The sequence below is a fragment of the Hordeum vulgare genome, chromosome 2H (genome assembly GCF_904849725.1).
Source record: "Hordeum vulgare subsp. vulgare chromosome 2H, MorexV3_pseudomolecules_assembly, whole genome shotgun sequence".
NCBI lineage: Eukaryota > Viridiplantae > Streptophyta > Magnoliopsida > Poales > Poaceae > Hordeum > Hordeum vulgare.
In genome coordinates this window covers 49,954,231-49,975,828 of record NC_058519.1, presented here as the reverse complement: position 1 = coordinate 49,975,828, position 21,598 = coordinate 49,954,231, and the positions used below count along the sequence as shown (strand labels likewise).

At 45.7% G+C, this 21,598-nt stretch overlaps 3 protein-coding genes and 1 pseudogene across 5 annotated transcripts; all 4 read right to left on the bottom strand.

The window, feature by feature from the left end:
- Window positions 1–2,506: 2,506 nt before the first annotated feature.
- On the bottom strand, window positions 2,507–4,624 carry LOC123424814 (UPF0481 protein At3g47200-like). Its single transcript, XM_045108510.1, has 2 exons — window positions 3,544–4,624; window positions 2,507–3,369 (listed from the first exon to the last, which is right to left on the bottom strand). Exons 1-2 carry the CDS (start codon window positions 4,171–4,173, stop codon window positions 2,659–2,661), a joined length of 1,341 nt encoding a protein of 446 aa, XP_044964445.1. The 5' UTR covers window positions 4,174–4,624; the 3' UTR covers window positions 2,507–2,658.
- Window positions 4,625–5,243: 619 nt separating this feature from the next.
- Window positions 5,244–11,715, bottom strand: LOC123424813 (alcohol dehydrogenase 1-like). The gene is made up of 9 exons (XM_045108509.1): window positions 11,644–11,715; window positions 10,828–11,153; window positions 10,659–10,742; window positions 10,348–10,571; window positions 10,170–10,265; window positions 9,740–10,070; window positions 9,586–9,656; window positions 7,127–8,755; window positions 5,244–5,891 (listed from the first exon to the last, which is right to left on the bottom strand). Exons 1-6 carry the CDS (start codon window positions 11,676–11,678, stop codon window positions 9,831–9,833), a joined length of 1,005 nt encoding a protein of 334 aa, XP_044964444.1. The 5' UTR covers window positions 11,679–11,715; the 3' UTR covers window positions 5,244–5,891; window positions 7,127–8,755; window positions 9,586–9,656; window positions 9,740–9,830.
- Window positions 11,716–12,239: 524 nt separating this feature from the next.
- On the bottom strand, window positions 12,240–14,861 carry LOC123424811 (annotated as a pseudogene).
- A 2,528-nt stretch (window positions 14,862–17,389) lies between these two features.
- Window positions 17,390–20,124, bottom strand: LOC123424810. 3 transcript variants are annotated; one of them, XM_045108508.1, is made up of 3 exons: window positions 19,671–20,124; window positions 19,166–19,481; window positions 17,390–17,794 (listed from the first exon to the last, which is right to left on the bottom strand). In XM_045108508.1, exons 1-2 carry the CDS (start codon window positions 20,067–20,069, stop codon window positions 19,167–19,169), a joined length of 714 nt encoding a protein of 237 aa, XP_044964443.1. In that variant the 5' UTR covers window positions 20,070–20,124; the 3' UTR covers window positions 17,390–17,794; window position 19,166. The 3 variants fall into 3 exon arrangements, with proteins under 3 accessions (XP_044964443.1, XP_044964441.1, XP_044964442.1); XM_045108506.1 differs by having other exon boundaries at window positions 17,390–17,826; window positions 19,671–20,123; XM_045108507.1 differs by having other exon boundaries at window positions 17,390–17,799; window positions 19,671–20,123.
- Window positions 20,125–21,598: the final 1,474 nt, after the last annotated feature.

Below are 21,598 nucleotides of genomic sequence, written 5' to 3'. Positions count from 1 at the left end.
TTATAATGTTGGTGACTGAAGGTTGTTTAGAGTCCCGGATGAGATCCCGAACATCACGAGGAGTTCCGGAATGGTTTGAATGTAAAGATTTGTATATAGGAAAGTGGTATTCGGGTTCCAGAAAAGTTTCGGGTTTTTTCGGTATAGTATCGAGAGTGTCGAAAGGGTTCTGATGGTCCGCCGAGTGGGTCCACCCACCCCGAGGGCCCACATGGGCTTAAGAGTGAGGCACACCAGCCCTGATGGGCTGGGCGCCCCACCCAAAGAGGGCCATGTGCGCCCAGGTGGTAGGTGGGGAAGTGTCTTAGGAGGAGGGACTCCTCCCCTAGGCGCCCACCTCCCTTCTTGGAGGTGGACTCTCCCCACTTTGGCCGGGCAGCCCTCCCTTGGAGGAGGGACCAAGGCTGAGTCCTACCTACCCCTTCCTCCTATAAATAGAGAGTTAGAGGGAGGCAGCGAACACACAAGCCTTGGCGACGCCCTCCCTCTTTCTCACTAGATTGTTTTCTCCTCCGTCACGTCGCAGCAACGCTTGGCGAAGCCCTGCCGAGATCTCACCACCACCACCGCCACCACACTCTTGTGCTACCGGAGAACTCATCTACCACTTCACCCACGCTCGCTGGATTGAGATGGTGAAGGTGTCATCGAGTTGCACGTGTGCTGAACGAGGAGGCGCCGTCCGTTCGACACTTGATCGGGGCGTTCGGGATTGGATCGTGGGACGGATCATGTTTGGGTCGTGAAAACGTTCGACTACATCAACCATGTTTCTTAACGCTTCCGCTTAGCGATCTACAAGGGTATGTAGATGCGCTTCCCCTCTCGTAGATGTTGATCTCCATAAATTGATCTTGATGAGCTTAAGAAAATTCTTGTTTCTCATGCTACGTACCCCAACAGTTGGATATGGTGTTTTTTATGATCGATGTGTGATGTGTTGGCGTATGCCCGGTAAGTTGGAAAACGCAAAACAAGAGTCCATGAGTTGTAGGTGGAGCCATGTAAAGTCAAGGAAGTAATAGTAGAACTCATGATTAATGGAACACAAAGATTCATGCATGGTAGCTTCAAGGTGGCAATGATATATTCTCCAAAATGGAATGTCACAATATATGTCAAATATTATGTGTACGAGTTGTGTTACAGTTGGACTTGTCATTAATGGAGGGCTATGTGTTTGAGTGCTCAACCTGGGCCTATTTTATAAAGGCGCCACATGGTAGGAAAAGTACTAGACATGAGGTGGTAAGCTAGACAGAGATCACGAGAGGGACGGGCCCATGCCGTGACAGGGGTGGACAGACCGGCCATGACAGGTGGTTGGAGTGTTGTCCGATGGTTTCAGTGGGCATATCATCGGTTGTATTATCTCGATTAGTACATGGGATGTGCTCATGTAGCCATGCCACAGGATAGCCATGTTGATAAACCCCGTTAGCATATCTAGATTGTGCTCGTGATTGTGCAATTGCTTGTCTGTGATGGACCAATATGTGTGTGAAATTGTTCTAACAAGAGAGTAAGAAATGGTAGGAAATGACAAGCAAAAAATATTTCAGCTGGAAGTTGGAAGCAATACCATGGGTTACATGATGCTGTTACGGTTTCTTCTAGCTTAGCTAGGTGTGTACAGGAAAGATGAACTTTGGAATGCTGTGTTGGCCACATATCTCTAGGCTTGGAGCATGATAACATCAAGTTTGTTGTTGGTGCAACAAATGTAGATGGACTATCTTGTTCCGAGTCTAGTGAGAAAGTGCAACGAATTATTATTATAATTTTATGTGATTTTTTTTTATAAATTTGTGTTATCTGGGTTGATGTAATGCCACACAACAACCGAGTTAGAGTCAACACAGAGTAGCCATGTGTTGCGGCAGAGGGATTAAGAGATCCCGCCAGCCCAAAAGAAAAAAGTTCTGATTGTGTTTTACAGTTTGTAGGGATCGGATCTCATAAATATCTAGTATCGGTATATCGGTTGATGATATTGCACTTTATATGTTATGTCCCTAAAATTTGAGACGTCAAGAGAATATCTTTAGCGCCTAGGAGATATTGCGCATGATAGTCTCGGCTCCCATCCAATTACATTTGGTAGTTCCAATGGCACTAATACGGAACCCGGGTCACAACTCACAATATCTTTTGGCATCTTCTCATGATAGAAATGGATCTTTTCTCTACATAACCATGGGAGTAGATATTAGTCCTTGCAAAGCTTTTGATTTTTTTTTTCCCATACGAGTGAATAAAAGCATTTTACTCAAGGGTTTCAAATTTGCTGCCCAATTATTCATTGGGTGGGGTTTCACATTGAAGGCAACTTACACGCCATAAACTCATAGGTCATGTAAACTATATTTAGTTGCTCCTAGTAGGACACCCAAGGACCATTTCCCTTCATTTCAAAATACCCGGCATATTAGGTTCGGTTAGGAATAAACTTTCGCCAACAATTAAAGTACTTTTGTGATAAAACATCATAAACATGAAAAGGTACTTTTAAAACAAGTATAATGACATCAATTTCATGCCACATGAAGAGTACATATTAATAGAGTAATTGTTGGTCCAATACTTGTCCTGAGTCCTGACTCCTAACAAAATCTAACATGGTAGGTATTTTGGAACGGATGGAGTACTAGTTCACTACTAGGTCGACATGAACTTGTAAAAAGGTGCAACCGTATAGACGGTCTGCAAGAGTGTGGCGACTAGTAGAATAACAGTAGCAACGAGGGAAATAAACACCCAAGGATTTCTCAAGTAGGTTTGTATGAAGTTAGCCCGCCACCTATTCCAGCTCTTCATGCAGTGGGCATTCACTTGCCGCTGCACGTCGTGGAGCCTGCTAGATGGGCTCATCACTCCTCCCTTGTTTAGTGTGTTGTTGAGGAGTTTAGCTACCTCCTCATCGCTGCCCAACCCACTCTCGATAATATTCTTACATCTGAGCAGGGCTACATCCTTGGCCGAGCTAATCATGTTGTCCATGAAGATCACGTAAGCCGTCACGGCATTGCCAGCAGCAGGGTGGAGCCGTTCGAATGCCATCAGATTTAGAAACCTCTTCTCGGTGCATTCGTCGACCCTAACCGCCGGCATGCTTAGCACGCCTTGTTCGAAGTGCACGTCGAGGAGGCTGTCAGTCTCGCTCACCTTGAAATTAATTCCCGCTTCGTAGATCTCAATTGCGGAGGGCATGACATATGCCTTCGAACCTTTCCGGTCTTGGTGATCGTCATGGGTGAGACTTTGGTGCAAGACGCCGAGGGGGTGTAGCCCCACGGGGTTAGTTTCAACCACGTGACGACGCCACGGACACAGAGAATCAAGCACCAACTTGGTAATCTCTCGAGCGTCCTGACATGTATGGATACAGTTAGAGCTAACGGGCATTTAATTTGCATTATTAATATTTTGAAATTTACATCCTGCATTGTTGTTCTTCCCTTAATTTATAGAACAAGGATATGAAAAGGTGAAGAAGAGATGACTAATGGATGAGCAGGTTAGGTAATTGAGTACGTAGTATACCTGATATCTCTGATGGTCCAGAACGAGGAAGAGCCTGTGGAGAAGAAGCAGAGGCAGCTGGTTCTCCATGATGACCATGTCGGACTGGATATAGCGCCACATGTAAAGATAGCCATACTGGCTAAAGACGGGGTCGTTGGGCGCGTAATCATCGTCCACCTTGCCGCCCAGCGCGTCCATCCTCATGGCCTCCACCAGAAAGCAGCCGTCGGTGACCATGAGCTCCACGAACCGCTGCCCGTTCTCCGCGCCGCCACGCCACCGGCCGCCGAGGTCCTTGTACGCCTCCTGCAGCTGCTGCGTCACCTCCGCCACGGCGGCGACGAAGTCCCGCAGCGGCCTCCCGGAGCGCTTGACCAGGTGCACCACCGCCCGGCGCTTGTGCTCCTCCATGGGGAGCAGGTCCGGCTCGCCGTGGTGGAAGGGGCCAAGAGAGACCAGCTCCGGCCGGTACGCCTTGCTGTTGTGCAGGTTCTTGATCCGCTCCGGCACCTGGTAGATGGAGTGCCGCTTCCACCGCGCCATCTCCACCTCCGGGTCGATGCCGCGGATCGTCTCCTCCATCTCCACCACCCAGCTGCTGGAGCCCATGGACGGCGCCTCGTCTATCTTCCCCTTGGACTTGTCCATTATATTTCTTACCTCACCTTATTGATTATCAGCTTGCCGGTTAAGCTCTATATAGAGGGAGGGGCTGGGGAAGCCTTGGTATAAGTAGCCGATCGGCGGCGGCGTGACGATGACCAAAGATGTAGTACTATGAAAGGACACTTCATGGAACAGCCCGAATATGTGATAATGGTGTCTACTAAAGCTAACAAATTAAAGGAAGCTAGCTAGATACTCCTCTCTTTGCTGCATATATACAGTAGAGTAGACCACTACTGGTCTTTGGAAACCTTTCGTACATGGGAGGCAAAGATAAGGATAAGACCCGGCCGGCGCGCGCGTCTTTGGTGCAATCTGTAGTGCTTTACGCATCCGTTGCCTCCGTCGCACGCCGGGAGTAGCAGTGCAGCAGGTGAAACTGGCTAGCTAGGTCATGGCACATATTTAGAAAGAAAACAACAACATTTTCATACTACTATTTGATAACGGAGAAGTGGGAGCGCAGAGTCGTTTCTAGCGGGAGCCGCGCGCGCAGATCGATTAGATCGTTTTATGTGAAACTATACCTAGCCGCATGACTACACCTGGCCGGGTCTTTTCTTTTTCTTTGCCTCCCATCTACGAAAGGTTTCCACAGACCAGTTCGCTGTCACTGGCCCTGTACGTACTCAGTGTACATGTGTTGTGTGCATTGAGTGGAGTATCTAGCTTTGCTTTGATAATCACATATTCCGGCTGTTGCATGAAGTGTCCTTTCAACTCTTTGGTAACCGTTAAGTCACCGCCCATCCACGTCCATATACACGCCAAGTACTCAGCGCCCATCGTATGTATATGTACTAGTTTAGTGCCCGTGGGAACTGCGTTCCCACAGGATAACAAACTCATGTCTTTATCATCATTATTGATCTTCGCCGTTGACTCAACCTCGCTAGTTGTCTCACCACCATCATTGAACGCTTGATCTACCCTTGCTCCCCTCATCAATAGCTCAAGAGAGGATCGTCGTCCTCCCATAGCCCTAACAACCTCTGCGGGACATAGTATCATATATTCATATTTAACATGCAAAATAAAAGGCTAGATAGACATACATCTAGAATATGCAAAATAGCATTTTCTTAATCTAACCAAGAAATTTGATAGCCCTGATAGATCGTGTAAATACCTCCGTTCTTATGCTAAAATATACACCAATATATAGAAACAAAAATTATAAGTTGCGGGATAAAAAGCAATCCTACAACCGTGAACACTCTCAGACTCACTTTCTCCTCACTGCTCACCCCTCCCCCTTTCAGCTAGCCACCCACCATGCTTCCCCATGCAGCCGCCGACGCGTCATGACGCGCATCAGAACGGCGTGCGAGGCACCCATCACGGCCCAACTTTCCACAATGCGCCTCTAAACCCTCCCTCCTAGCTACGCAGTTGTGAGCTGAGATCGAGGGGGGGGGGTGCAGTGCTCCATTGGACGCGCGTGTAGTCTGGACGACGTCATCCACCGCACGGCGGCCCCGCCCCATGACCCCGCCACAACAGCGTCACGCCGGTCTGAATCTTTTGTGGCAACACCTAGTGCGCGTCATGTCCAGGAGACCCTTCCACAAACCATGTTCGCTGGAATGGGTGGGGATCGACCAGGAATGGATCGCATGGTGCACCACAATGCCGACGACTTCTCTTCGCCATCTAGCTCTGCTCCCCTCCCTCTGCTCACGATCAAGATGCCCATTGATCTTATTGACGTTTAAGAACGTGTTAGAATGTAAGGACACCGACATGCTAAATCTTATCATAGAGCTACAAAAAAAGCAGCTCAACAGATAATGTTCCTTTAGTTCATATCGAAGTATTTATTGTCTTGAATGACTCATCCTTTCATAGTAGAGATATGAGGAGCTCACTAAAGGCAAACTTAGCTTGAATTTGGGTTCTTCATAAGTTATTTGATACATAGTTCCTTATCCATGTACTTCTAATGAGTGATTCTATGGAACTGAAGTCTAAGTCAGTTTTCTTAAAGCTATATTATGATATTAGATACCTCATGTTTTTACCATATTAAAAAGCACATGCCGTAGAAAGAAATACAACCCCTTAGTATTTTTGTTCTTCTTTAGCAAGTCACTGTCCAAGCATCTTCCTCCTGCATTGCATCTGTTTCAAATTTCACGCCGTCTTTCCTTAGATTTTATTTGTTAGTATGCTATTTTCCATAACTTTCATTTGCATCTTTTTCTTTCGCAAGGAAACTTTCAGGGGTACCCACCATTCAACACACATATTTTTTACAAAACAAATAGCATCTAATTCAATGACTAAAATCATCTTTGTAAATTATGCACCAAACAGCTGCTATAAAGAGTTTTAAAAACCTAATGCATCCGAGATTTGCTTATACTATTCTAAACTATTGGTTAGTATAAACAGAGGCAAAGCTTTTGCATTTTTCCACATGAACCATAAAAACATTTTTTTACCACATTTGACGCTAATACATCACATAATCGATTTTTTTAAGTATCATATTCAACAAGCATAACTGCCAAAAGTGAACTCAAACTGTATGGTTAAAAAATAACCACTAATAACTTCCACATCACATGGAAATGAATCAGCTCATTTTTTTTAGATTTGACATATCGTGATGGGAGATCTTGGAATATTATGTGCATATTTTGAGGTTATGTTCCATGAGCAAGAGATGAGATAGATAACAAAACTAAGCAATCAACTAATGAACTATTTTGATTGTTTTATGGAGAGTTTAAGAAGATTACCTCCTGCTTAAATAAACCGTTTGACTAACAAAATCATGTCATGTGTGGAATTTATTGCACCAAGCACAAATATTCTATGATGAATCAGACACCAAACATTTATTTGTTTAGGGGCTAACTCTAGAAATGTCAACGCATAAGTACATGACTACATATGCCAATTCTGCATAAATGAGCTCTTGTAACATTACTTGTTGAGTATGACCAATTTTGCATGTGTTCTCCACGACTCAATGGTCACCACGCCGGACAGCGACCCATCGATGACCCTCACATTGACATCTATATGTAGCCAATCAACATGGTGGGTAGAGGTTAGTGGCATCAACTAAACTAATGGTCAGATCGCAGGAGAGAATCATCAGTTACCTTGGTGGGAGGACATGGGTGGATCGATCGAGGTCGAACCATCACGACGACGCTTCATGGGTGAAAAAAATTAATCTTCTATTTCTACGTGGAGGTGAATACACTTCACAACCACAGAAACTTATACAGGCTTAAAATAGACTATGACCACAACCATACAAACGAAAAACACGCTATATTTTGCAACCCATTTCCCCAGGGGTTGCATGTCAGATAGGCTAATCGTTAGAACCAAGGTTGATCCATCATTAACGAAAGCCTCCATAAATGGTCAAATTCTATAAAAAATCAAATAAAATATATCCAGAGGACAGTTAACCAACACATCGGGGAGCATTTTGAAACAGGGGAAATATTATGATTAACATGATTCTCGAGATGTTTAAAAAAAACATGATTCATGAGAAGTCGAGAATTGTACCTTTTTCAAGCTTGACCTCCTAAAAACGATGAAATCACCAGCTTGCTAGTTCTCTCTGTTGGGTGCCAATAAATCTCACATATAGCCAGAATTCACCAATGATTGCTTGTCCAAAGGAGAAAGGTGTAACAGCACCCGGGTGCCTAGACACCCGGGTGCTGAAAATCCACTCTCTTGTCCAAAGTAATACAGAAATTCTAACTCTGCTTAGTCATGTAGCTCTTAGGTTTTATCGCCGTGAGTTGAAAAAGTATAAACAGTAAACACGTTACATGCCAGTCCGTGCGTGCGTTGCTAGCTAGGCGATCAATCAATTCACCGATCCATCTCATGGCAAAGCTAGCTAGTACGTTGTTAGCTGTTTCAATCCATCTTACAGTAAGTCAGGTTTGCTATGTTTTTTGTTTTTTCATCAAGCTGAAGCGCCAGCCAGGCAGAATACTGGCTTCACAGGAACGGAGACAATCAAACAACAACGGCATTGAAGGAAAGGATCAAGATCTACGCACCTGTTACACTGTCCTTGACGGAGGCAAAGGGCGTCAAGTTTGAGGTGTTGGTCTTCTACGCGTTCTCGTACACATCCGCTACGCCGCACGGTACTTGTCGTAGCCGCCTGTGATGAGGACGCACACCCTCATCGCATAGTTCACGCCTGCTACAAACCCAAATCGCGGAAGCTACCGGCCGTGGAAGACATCTTGAAGCAAGTAGATGGAGGGCGGAGGTGGAGCGGGACTAAACAACGAGAAAGCGAGAGGGCGAGCCACGGCCACCACCGAGCAGACGAGGATCGCCGTGAAGACGACGCCCGTCACGCGGCGCCAGACGCGGACCGACCGCAGGCGCCGGACCAACCGGCGCTTCTGCCGCCGCAGCCATGTCCAGCATGGCTAGCTGCTGCCGGTGCGACACCTGGAACGCGGCGAATAACTCGTCCGTGAACAGGTCGACCTTGAACGACCACGTGCGCGTGCCGGCCGGATCCTGGACTTGGACCAGGAGGTGGAGGACGAGCTGCTCCAACAGGCTGTACAAGAAGAGAAGCAACTGTCAGAGGAGCTCCAAGCATTGATGCAGCGGGCAATCCAACAGATGAGTTCAATCCAGGAGCACCAGTGCCACGAGTTTGCTTCATCAAACAATAAGATATTTGCTTTTGCTCTGGTGATAGATATACTTGTTCGTAAGATAACCAATGTGTATTTTGACAAACTGGTGCGTACCTTATCCACTCTCAGTTACAGTCAAGCTAAATGAGTTAGAACCGAAATGAAATTGTACACAAAAGTAGAAAGCTAGTAAGCTACAACATTAAAATACACCTCAAACCATAGCAATCCTAACTCCTCACTTTGACCATCAGAGCAAGATTTTGAAAAAAATGACCATTTGGAGGTGACTCGGATGAGCCTTTATAAAAATGCAGTAGCTAAAGCATGTTTGAGAAATAGTAGCCGTCGACAGATATAGGTAAGAAACAAAATTCAGGACAAGTTTTTAACATAAGCATAAGCATGGATACTGTGTGAAATATTAGTCTTATTGGATTATAGATAATCTGATAATAAGAGTCAATTCACATGCTACTTTGTAATGCTGATAATATGTTACTACACTATGATAGCAAAAGGTTAGTTAACAATTCCTCATTGCATGCTTAGTTCTTCGAGGCCTAAAACTCCTGAGCAGATCAAGAATACTCCATCATTTCATGTACATCCTAAAACTGATTTTGCACGGCAAATGCTGCGTAAAGGCAAAAACATTCAGGAATAGACTCAAATTTCTTTACACGAGGAAAAAGCCAACTTTAAGACAGCATAATCAAATCAACCATATCTTCTAGAAGAAAAGAACCTGCTATAGCTGTGGTGGTGGCTGATTAGGTAATGGTGGTGGCTGGTTGGGCAATTGTTGCTGTTGTTGACCTGTAAAGAAAGAATTTTGCGAATTCCCACCTGGCTGAGAAATTTCAAAGAGGAGGTGAGAAGCTCAAGCTGGGGGGGCGTACCGGTCGACGCGGTCCTTGAACTTGGAGAGGAAGCACTCATGGTTGTCGCCGACCGAGGCGATGCGCTGCTGCGCGCCCAGCTTGTCCGCGTTCACCTCCTTGAGCTCCCCCTCCGGCATGGCCAGCACCGCCGTCCGCGCGCGGTCGTAGGTGGACAGCTTCTCCAGCACAGCTTCATGTACATCTCCACGACATTGGGCAGGTCAGTGCGCGGCTTGAAGTTACCGAAGAAGGTGCCCTTCAGGATCCTCTCATTCAGGAAGTTCATCGGGTGGGTCATGAATTCAGCGTCCTTGTGTGGCACACCCACCAGCACAGCTACACCCCAGCCCTGTATACAAATCACATAATTCAAGCTTCCATCTAGAGATAAGAGGCGATGCAAAATGATCATGCTTGAGTGGACGATTGATGTCTTAAGAAGTCATACATCATGAACACATTCAAATGCTTGTATCATAGCATTGACGTTGCCAGTGCACTCAACACTGCGGTCAACTCCGCCATTTGTCATGTCAGCGAGCACCTGAAGCATCACCATGAAGTTGTATGTCATGATCATCATTAAGCATAATGAATAACTATTTTCCTCGTGTGAAGGAACACACCTGCTGAACTGGCTTGGTGTGATCTTTCGGGTTCACAAATTCCGTGCAGCCAAACTTCCTAGCTGAACATGGAGAAAATAGAAAATCTAAGGAACTTCTCAAAACAACAAAAATAACCCCATGAATAGTAAAATAAGGAGTATTTACACCTTCTTCAAATCTGCTGGCGTTCAGGTCAACACCAATGATCCTTGATGCACCTGCAATCCTTGCACCTTCTACAGTAAAAATACGACGGGCAAATAGATGCAAGTCAGATGCATGTACCGGTTGCAATTGCAGAACAATCAAGGGAGGGATTAGGACACTTACCGCAAGGCCAACAGCCCCTAGCCCAAATATCGCCACTGTGGAACCCTTTGGTGGTTTTGCAACATTAATTGACGCGCCAAGACCTAAAAGAAAGAATGGCAGCTCAGCATCTCGAGATAAGCTGTAGCCATAATAAGCATACTACAACAGCAATACAAGTCAACTTACCAGTGGAAATACCACAGCTAAGAACACAGACTTTATCAAGGGGGGCCTCAGGGTTGATCTTGGCAACACAACCGACATGCATGACAGTGTACTCACTGAAGGTGGAAGTCCCTACGAAATGGTAAATCGGTTTGCCGCCAATAGAGAAGCGCGACTTGCCATCCCCGATCATCACACCTCTGTCGGTGTTGATCCTGAGCAGATCACACATGTTGCTCTCCGCAGACTTGCAATATGGGCATTCCTTGCACTCCCCGGTGAACACAGGGAGGACGTGGTCACCAGGGGCAACATCTGTCACGCCCTCTCCAACACTCTCCACTATGCTGTGAGCATAAATAAGTTCAGGGGACGTGCAGCAGATAAATTTGACCAGAAATATCTATATAAAAGGACTTCATGTCCGAGCACCTCAGATAAATAAAGAGATGGATAGATATAGCAAGTCAACTAAAGCAACATGGAACAAACACCTGATGTATCTTCACTTGTTTGAGAATCCTAGTACCAATCTATGATATTGACTTCTGTCTCCATAGTTACTCTATGAAGATTCAACGACAGTGACGCCACTACGATACAGACAACAGCAATTATTCAGTAACGGTTTACATAGGTAGCACAGTTCTTATGATTGCTTCACATGTTTTCATTTCTGTGGTCAACCTATTCTCTGTCAACAAACAATTAGCACAAGCTGAAATCTGGAAATCCTAGAGGAGAACATAAACTGAATGTATTAACAGCATGGCAAACATGTATACACAGAGCAGTAGTAGTTGATCAAGGAAGGTGGTTGAGACTTGAGAAACATACCCTCCAGCTTCATGGCCGAAGATCCGAGGGAACATGGGGGTCTGCCCCTGAGCATCACGGGGGCCGGCACCGAGCGGCACGGGGGCGGCCGCGAGCTCACGGGGCGGGGGCGAGGGCGGGCCTGAGCGACGCAGGGAGCGGCGGCTAGCGCGCGGGGGCGGGGTGAGGGCGGGACCGGGCGGCGTCGGGAACGGCGGCTAGCGCGCAGGGGCGGGAACGGCGGCAAGCGCGCGGGGGTGGCACCGGGCGGCATCGGGAGCGGTTCCAGCCTAGAGAGGGCGGTTCTAGCGTAGACAAGGCCTATGGATCTGGTTTTCTTTACTGAACTGTTTGGTTTTCGGTCTAGCGTAGACAAGGCCTATGGATCTGGTTTTCTTTACTGAACTGTTTGGTTTTCGGAGGATTGAAAAAAAATCAGTGATAGGAGAACGTGGGTGGGGGGACGAACGAACGAGAGGTCGAACCATCGCTTTGGTCGAACCATCACGACGTTCGATCCTGCTTTAATAGTAGAGATAATGTATACACAGGAGTACCCTGTTATAACCAAACCACCTCTTAACTAACCACAAGCAAACATACTTAACCCACTTGTGAAACGTTATATGGACACCAATTCATCACCAGATTAATGTCTCATGGAAGCATTTTCTTCAAGCAGGGTATTACACATATATGGTATTACAATGGGATCACAAACGAATTACACCCGGCCCATATATACACCAATACTCTAGTAAAAACTTGTAAGCGAGTTGGGCGGAGGAGTATTCAGATTTATTTTTTAAAAAGGAGGAGTATTCAGATATCGTCACCACCCCATAATGACCCAACAAACTCATGGCTATTGACAACTACAATCTAGTAATGGCAAAAATAAGCACGTCTACAAAAGTTTTCATGGCTAATGACGAATCGAATATGCCAGTATAAACAAGCTAGTCTGCAAAGACTCCATTTCACCTTAAAACTGGTATCTGTTGGGATCACTCACAAGCATCAGCAGAATGGATACTGTAGCTCCTTGCAAAATTCTCCAGACAACCTCTCTTCTTAGCTTCGCCTGCCAATAACCCAACCCAACACTTGATCAAGTTACGACATATAAGAACATTAAGTCATTAACCATCCAAGTATCAAACAGTATAGTTTCAAGTAATATAAATCTAAAGGTAATGCAACTCATTTTCCAGCAATGAAGTAACATTATTTTTTGAAACGGGAATGAAGTAACTTTTAACTTGTGAGATATTACAGAAGTCGAATCTTTCTCGTGCTTTCAATTGGTAGTGCTAACAAGCACACAACTGATGATACGAACTTGCAACACCAGAAATTAACTGTTCTCAAAGGCACGTCCGCCAAAATGTAGTGGCATAGCACCACCTTAAAGTACTAGATGTGCGTTCATTTACTGTCATGTTATTTATTTACATGATCAAACAGTTTACTTTTTGTACTACAGTATAAAAGCATTCAACTGTGTCACAGAACAGTGGACAAAGCTAAAATGGCAATGCTACCAAAATGTATTGGGCATAGCGCCACATAGAAGTTGATAATTATTAAAAGAAATAGAGGTGTGCCATTTTACTGTCATGTTATTTGTTTACATGATCAAACGGCTTAGTTCTTTTTACCAGAGTCACGAAACATAGCAGTCACAATTGCCAAATGCAGCTAAGAAGAGTAGACTTGTATTGTATGCCATAGCCAAAACTTGAAAACTTGGTTTCAGTGGGAAATTTATTAATGACAGGAGTTTTCAAACAATGTTACAATCTCACTCCCTGAAAAGATACAACGGTCGCAGGGGGGCCATGGTGTAAACAGTTAATATTCGTTTTTTTTCTAACACATGGAATCGACCATCTCCGTAACAAAGGCATATTGTAGAAGTGTAGACCTGCATCAGTTGGCACCTTGCACAATTTAAGATCGATGCCAATCCCAATTTCATCGTGAATGCTAATATGCAATGACCAGAGGAAATAGCAAAATCATCATTGGTTTTATATGGAACAACGCTCCATCGTAACAAATATCAACACCAATAGTCACTAAGATAAGATAAATGATGGCGAACTAACAACACCGACTGTTTTCATGCTATTAAGAGGCTACACAAAACATGAAGATTATAAATTTATAATTGAAAAGGATCGTATGGCTCACAGATACAGGGGAGCAAAGCAATGGGAGAGGTATATACATACCTCAACAGAACTGCGATAGCGCTTTGCTGTCCTCCCTCCAGACATTGAGAACGAGAGCTGGGAAGATAACAAAGCAAACTGTTGCGTGCATACCAAATATCGCCACATCCACGATCACCGAAGCGGCCATTTCACCCTGAGACATCGAACCCTCCACGTGCGGCGACATCACCGCTACCAGAAGACCAGTGACCATTAGAAGGAAGAAGGCCAAATTCACGACCAATCCAAGCACCACGGTGCGCGGAAGCCTGAATAAGTCTGCAGCCGACTCCCGCGTGATTCCTGCTAAGGCGCTCTGAGGAGGACGGCAATTTCAACAAAATTATACGTGTTAACAGTATATATGGAATGGTTCAAAAATGGTAGGATGCAAATGAAGTGATGAACACATGGAAGAAAACTACTGCTACTCATCATGACAACCTGAACTACGAAATTAATTCGAACATAACATACATGGGCAACTTTAATTAGAACATAATGAAAACACTGGCCCATGTACTGCTGCGACCTGCGATTCGACTGGAATAAATATGACAGGGGGAGTTCGTTTGCATGCACGACACCTTCTTGAACCCCGAAGTGGATCCAGATATAGCTGCCCTCGCGTAGGCCACGCACAGGCCGCACAGCAGCAGGACGGCAAGCGCGAGCAACACAAGGAAGCTGAGGACGAAGACCTTGAGGCCCCCGTACATAACCGCCTGGAGGAACAGGAAGGGGGCGGAGCCCTCGCCCCAAGCGCGGCGCGCGACGACCTGCGCAGCCGTGGCCGCGGAGATGAGATGACCCGCGCGAAGGCGAAGTACAGGTAGGGGAGCGCTCCCGCCGCGACGCGGAGGACGCGCCCGAGCGCCAGCATCGGGGCGAGGGCCAAGCGCACCAGCGCCAGCACCACGACGACCATCGATGGGTATGGGAAACCCTAGCTCCTCGAAGCTTCTCGCCGTCGGAGGAGGCGGGGTGGTTGGGTTGGGGCAGCGAGGGGTTTGTGTTGTGGGAAATGGGGATTGGGCGATTAGCGACGAGACGAGCACGGGAGGTCTTGCGGTGAGCTGTCCCGCTTCCGGGTTCAGTACCAACCCGTTTCCTCTCTGCTAGCGGATGCGGATTCGGGTTCTAACCGGGTGCGTGGAAATGGCGAGTGCCCTATTGCTGCCGGAAAATTGCTACAAAATGGATAGATGGTTGTTATAAAAAGGTTTAAAACTAATGGCGAGCCAATGTAAGCTTAAAGGCAATAAAATACAAAGCGTATAAAAAAGTGTGATAATTATAATTAAAATGTAATTTCTAACAAAATATGAAGGATGAACTCTAATGCAAAAAAAACTTATGACTAATATGCATGAATTGATGATGTGACAGTGTGACACCATTGCATGTGTAGAGTAATGCGAAAGATGTTATTTATGTCTTGTATGCATACTTGCTTATGTGTCATGATTGCATGATTAGAAAAATTAGGTAATGGGTTATACCTATTCAGGAATAGAGGATTAATAAATTTCTCGTTCAAACCACCGGGCAAAATATTTAGGTTTATTACTGAATTTTCTTTCGAACAAGATAATAAGAGTTGAGTTTTAGTTGGGGTTTTTGAATTTTCAAGACTAGTGACGTGCATACCCTATCCGGCTGTCCCTATGAGCACATCCGAGAGACTGAGTTAACATAGCATTTTAAATTTTACGAAGTCATCATAGGCGTCTCGTCGTCGACGAGAACGTCTCCTTGTACTGAATATGCATCATCGAAAATTCTAAAATAAATCCAATAATAATGTAAGCATCAGAACTTGAACCCTGATTGGTTGGGGTTATCACTGTCTTTCTAACCATCCAACCACAAACTGGTTCACAACAACTGAAAATGCTGATAGATCCTCTCTTTGAAAATATATTTTGATGAATAACCGGCTTGAAAGAGAAAACAATTCTTATAAACTACAGTTGCAGTTCAATGCAGTGTACTAATTTTTTTTGAATCTATGAGCCACGGTCCATCATGCATATCTGAAAAGTACCTTAAGACAGTGGCGGCGCTAGAATTAAAGCAAAGTCCGGGCCCAAAAAAAATTCTCGACAACATCGAAAAACCTTGCCACTTATAACTACCCGAAAAATACATCATGCCATTTAAAGAAAGGCCATATATGGAAACAAACAAAAGAATCTCAATTGTTCAATAATTCTAGAATTTAATCTCAGTGCTTAGCAATCCAACTGAAGAGACAAAACATGGGAATACTAGAAATAATACCAGGATACTATATAAGAGCCCCAAATCAGTTGCTTATTTCATCCGTGTCTCCCATAACATGATCTACAACAGAAGGAGAAGCAACACCTTCAAGACATGAAAAGTGTAATTTCATAAGAAAAGACATAAACATGTGAAATAATAATGAATAATTAAAACCGATGGGGTAATGGTGGCCAGAAGGCGGGCGGCAATGCATAGGAGGCGCGCACGGGAAGGGGGAACTGGGAGGCAGTGGGTCGAGGGAAGGCAGCATACAAGCAAGCCTGGGTCGTGGTCGTCTCGTCGCTTCACTCCTGTCCTGTGCGTCCGTGCCTTGAGCCTTGGCTATGTTATTGTGCTATAAGGCTCAGGCCCATGTGAAAAACATAGCATAGTAATTTCTAAACAAAAGTCATGCCCCAGGCCTGGGCCCTCGGAGCCTAGGAGTAAATCCGCCTCTGCCTTAAGTTGGTACCGTCGACATTTTTTTTTTGAGTTTTCAATGACCCAGATCAAAGGCAAGCATGCACCTCATCCATGGCGGACAGTGCACGTTGAAATTGGCGATGAGCTCCAACCATCGAGAATTCGACGGAGAACAAAATCAAAATCCAGTTGACTGGATTTTGGAAATATGAAAGAAAAATGGCACACGTCCTTTTTTCATGGTTAATGAATCTCATAGATAGAAAATGGATAAAAATGTCTAATCTATTTTTGACCGTTGCTTTTTAGGCTAATTCTTTATTACATTGAGAGATTTTGCCCGAAGAATCTGCCTTCACTTATTTAACAGGAAACAGAACTGAATCAAAGTTAAATGAAGGCTTCTTCAATTTATCCTTGCATTTCGGTTGTGAAACTGAGAATAACAAATTTATAAACAAACCGGTCCAGCGCGCCGTCCTAATGGTCCAGCTCGTCTTTGTAACATAGATATTCAATGCAAATTTATTTACAAAATATCCAACACTGATTGCGAATTTGTATCCCTGGTCGTACCATTAATCATCATAATGAAAAAAAAAACTTTTAGACAAAATTCAGAAGCAAATACGCGGATGAAAACAACGATACAAGCACGCCAGCACGTAGAGGTAACAGGTTCTAAAAAGAAAAAGGTAACATGTTAACAGAGGACCCAACGAAGACATGGCAGTAGACGACCACCCCTAATAACCACATGGATATTCGAGATGGCAGCTCGTACATAGCCCAGTTGCAGAACGTTACTACTACCATGCACACAACATAAGAATGCAAATCGACGGCAGTCATACCAATTCATCAATCATCACCAGATTAATGTCTCACGGAAGAATTTTCTTCCAACAAGGTAGCATTACAAAGAGAGCATGAACCAATTCGACCATCATATATACACCAATGCTCAAGTGTAAACTTGTAAGCGAGTAGCGCAGAGGAGTATCGAATATCTTGACCGGACCCATAATGACCCAACAAACCTCATGGCTATTGACGATTAGGATCTATTAATAGCAGAAAAAGCAAGTCTGCAAAAAGTTTTCATGGCTAATGACGATTAGGATCTACTAATGGTACAAAGAAGCAAGTCTGCAGAAACTCTCTTTTTCCTCTGAAAGGTTGCATCTGTTGGGATCACTCACAACCATATCAGCAGAATGGGTACTGTAGCTCCTTGCAAAATTCTCCGGACACCTTCTCCTCTTAGCTTCGTCCGCAATAATCCAATTGAAGACTTGATCAGATTACCACATTAAATAAAATTGTCATGTCAACATTAAGGATTCCACAATACAGTTTCAAATACTGTAAATCTGGCCAGAGGTTTTCCTCCTTTTCTAATTTTTTTTATTGTAAATCTAAAGGCAATGTCACTCGTTTTCTAGCAATGAAGTAACTTCTATATTGTGAGATATTAATAGAATTTGAATGTTTCTTGTCTTTTCAATTGGTAGTGCTATGAACTTGCAACTCAAGAAATTAACTCTTCTCAAAGGCACAGCAACCAAAATGAAGCGGCATAGCACCACCCTAAAGTACAAGATGTGCGTCCATTCACTCTCATGTTTTTCACATGATCAAACAGTTTACTTCTTTCAATTGAAGTATAAAAGCATTAAACCGAGTCACAGAACAGGGGACAAAACGACAAATGCATCAGTGGTCTTGTCCCTGATTAGAGATGTTGAGGCCTTTAGAGCTACCCGGAGAGATGGATTGAGTTGTGTCGGTGTTTTGGCTGAGTTTCTTTGCCATGCTGTTGTTTCTTTGGCTGTAAGCTTTTAGGTGATGTGCATTACTTCCTTCTTACTCTCATGTTAGCTGATGCAAAAGCAGAGCTCCTGCTGTTTCCGGTCAAAAAGAACAGGAAACAATGGCACATCTACCAAAATGTGGTGGCATAGTGCCACATAAAAGTTGATGACCGTCAAAGGACAAGAGGTGTGCCATTTTACTGTCATGTTATTCCTACATGGTCAAACAGTTTACTTCCTTTTACCAGAGTTACAGAACATGGCACAAAGTCACAATTGCCAAATGCAGCTAAGTAGACTAGACTCATAAGCAATAGCAAAATCTTGAGAACTTTGGATATTGCCATTGGTTTGAATGGAGAAATTATCAATGAAAAGAGCTCTCAAGAAAGGTGCTTGCAAACAGTTTGGTACCATGCAGACTACTATAATCTCAGCCGCTGCAAAGATACAATGATCACAGGGAACGATGGAGTATAAGCAGTTAATATAGCTTTTTATAATATGTGGAATCGGTCATTTTTAGTATCTTCACTTCATAACAGAAGCCTAGAGTAGAACTGCATCAGTTGACTACTCGCACAATTCAAGATCGATGCCAGTCCCAATTTTATCCTGAATGCTAATATGCAATGACTAGAAAAAATAGCAAACTCCTCGTTGGTTTTATACACAACAAATACTACCATCTTAACCAACATCAACACTGAGTAGGCAGTAAACTAAGATAAATGATTCCATGTATCTGTGAGCCATATGATCTTTTCAATTGGTGTGCATATTTCGAAGTAGAGAGGGAAGGGTTATATGTGTGTATACCTCAACAAAACTGCGATGGTGCTTTCCTATCCGCCTGGTCCTCCCTCCAGAAACTAAGTAGAAGAGCTGGAACGATAACAGAGCAAGATATCGCGTGCATAGCAAATATCCCCACATCCACGATTACAAATCCAACCATTTCTCCCTGAGATACTGATCCCTCCACATGCGACATTGCTGCTACCAGAAAACCAGCGACAACCAGCAGCATGAAAGGAACATCTGCCATGAATCCAAGCACCGCGGTGCGGGGCAGACTAAAGGAGCCTGCAGCTGAGTCTGCAGCCGAGTCCGGCGTGGTTGCTCCCACGGCGCGCTACGGAGGACAACAGTTTCAACAAAACCACACGGATGAGCATGAGTATACATGGAATAGTTCGGAAATGGAAGGATGCAGATGAAGCGATGAACGCAAATGGAAACGCTGCTGCTACTCGCCCACTAGCCTACATACTGCTGTAATTCGATCAGAATGAATGTGGCAGGGAGTTAATTTGCACGGTACCTTGTTGGATTCGTGACGGGATCCACGTCGTACAGCCGCAATCACGTACGCCACGCCCAGGCCGCACAGCAGCAGGACGCCAAGCGCGAGCAAGACAAGGAAGCTGCAGGCCAAGACCGTGAAAGCCCCGTAGGTGAGCGTCTGGAGGAAGAGGAAGGAGGCGGAGCCCTCGCCCCAGGCGCGGCGAGCCACGACCTTGGCAGCCGAGGCCGCGGAGAGAATCCACACAAGGGCCAAGCCCAGGTAGGGGAGCGCTTCGACCGCGACGCGGAGGACGCGCCCGAGCGCCAGCATCGGGGCGAGCGCGACCTGCACGAGCGCCAGCACCACGACGACGATCCGTGCCGGCGGGGGCGGGGGCGGCGGCGGCGAGGGCAGCGCCGCGTCAGCGACGGCCATCGGTCCAGGAAACCCTAGCTGCTGGAAGCTTCTCGAGCTCGATGGGGGGCGGAGCGGAGTTGGTTGGGTTGGCGGAGCGAGGGGGCGGGGGTTTGTGTCGTGGGAAATGGGGATTGGCGACGAACAGGGGAGGGGGTTTTGCGGCGACCTGCTCGGTTTTCGGGTTCTGTTTCATTAACCCGGAATGTAAACTGGACTGGGAGATAAATGCAGTATTAGCCACTGTACTTGCCACGAAAGCTCGTTTTAGTCCTCGTACTCACAAAACGCAGAGTTTGCACACTGTACCCGGCAATTGGCTCAGTTTAGTCAGAGTAAAATACATGTATGATCCTTAAACTTGGTGGCAATGTTCACGGTGCTCCTCAAACTCAAGAACTACTTCAATACGGTCCTTAAACTTGAAAATACCACTTCAGTACGGTCCCTAAACTTGGCGAACTGGTCCTGCGATACGTCTCACATACGTTCCATGTACGCCACGAAGTTTTGTCTGTGCGTGCAAAAATATGCCTCTGATTTCATTTATTAACAATAAAAACCTGAAATTAAAAATGTGAGTTCCACATGTCTGTATGGAGAAGATAAACTAACTTTATTGTGAAGCATCAAACATAACTAGTATAATTGGGAGTCCGTATAACTAATATAATTGAGAAGTCTGTACGTCATTTCGTTAGGACTCCCTCGATCCCCCACCCATCGATACCCTCTCCCACCCTCCCCTACTTGCCCAATTTTTATTTTTACTTTCTTTTTGCAACCAAAAGTGGGTAGCCCGCTGGTTTTTATTCAACCAAAGGAGAAAAATCGGATTATTTTCCTTCTTTACATAATCCACTAAGGCCGCGCTTGGTTCCTTGTATTTGCACTCAATCCGGGTGTAAAATACAGAGCCTATTTCGTTCTTCGATTGTGTGTTTGGATCCTCGTTTTATTTTTACATCCGATTTCCATCCACCGGTTTTCCGTTGGTTTTGACCCTGTTTACATCCGTAAAACTTACGGACCAACCGAGGCCACACAAATAAAACGACGCCCGTACGTTGAGGCCCTCTGCATCGCCCGCGCCACCAAGGTTCGGGCGGAGGAGCGACGAGAGAAACGGGAGGAAGCGCTTCGCGAGGGGGTGGACGACGGCCGCGACGGAGGCGACGGTGGCTGCTGCGTCTGCTTGGTCGCCCTCTTCGGCGGCGGACGACGGACGCGTCGGGAGGCGGCGGCGGCTGCTGCGTCTTCTTGGTCGCCCTCTTCGGCGGCGGACGACGGAAGCGTCGGGAGGCGGCGGCGGCTACTGCGTCTGCTTGGCCTGCTTGGTCGCCCTCTTCGGCGGCAGACGACGGACGCGTCGGGAGGCGGCGGCGGCTGCTGCTGCGTCTGCTTGGTCGCCCTCTTCGGTGGCGGACAACGGACGCGTCGGGAGGCGGCGGCGGCTGCTACGTCTTCTTGGCCTGCTTGGTCGCCCTCTTCGGCGGCAGACGACGGACGCGTCGGGAGGCGGCGGCGGCTGCTGCTGCGTCTGCTTGGTC

Bases quoted from the DNA above. Each gene is read 5' to 3' on its own strand.
- LOC123424814 (XM_045108510.1), bottom strand. From the start codon at position 4,173: ATGGACAAGTCCAAGGGGAAGATAGACGAGGCGCCGTCCATGGGCTCC. The intron at 3,370-3,543 runs GTATACTACGTA...CATACATGTCAG, and splicing joins TGGACCATCAGAGATATCAG to GACGCTCGAGAGATTACCAA.
- LOC123424813 (XM_045108509.1), bottom strand. From the start codon at position 11,678: ATGTTCCCTCGGATCTTCGGCCATGAAGCTGGAGG. The intron at 10,572-10,658 runs TAAGTGTCCTAA...GTCGTATTTTTA, and splicing joins AGGGGCTGTTGGCCTTGCGG to CTGTAGAAGGTGCAAGGATT. The intron at 10,071-10,169 runs GTATGACTTCTT...ATTTGTATACAG, and splicing joins CATTTGAATGTGTTCATGAT to GGCTGGGGTGTAGCTGTGCT.
- LOC123424810 (XM_045108508.1), bottom strand. From the start codon at position 20,069: ATGGCCGTCGCTGACGCGGCGCTGCCCTCGCCGCCGCCGCCCCCGCCC. The intron at 19,482-19,670 runs GTACCGTGCAAA...TGTCCTCCGTAG, and splicing joins CCCGTCACGAATCCAACAAG to CGCGCCGTGGGAGCAACCAC.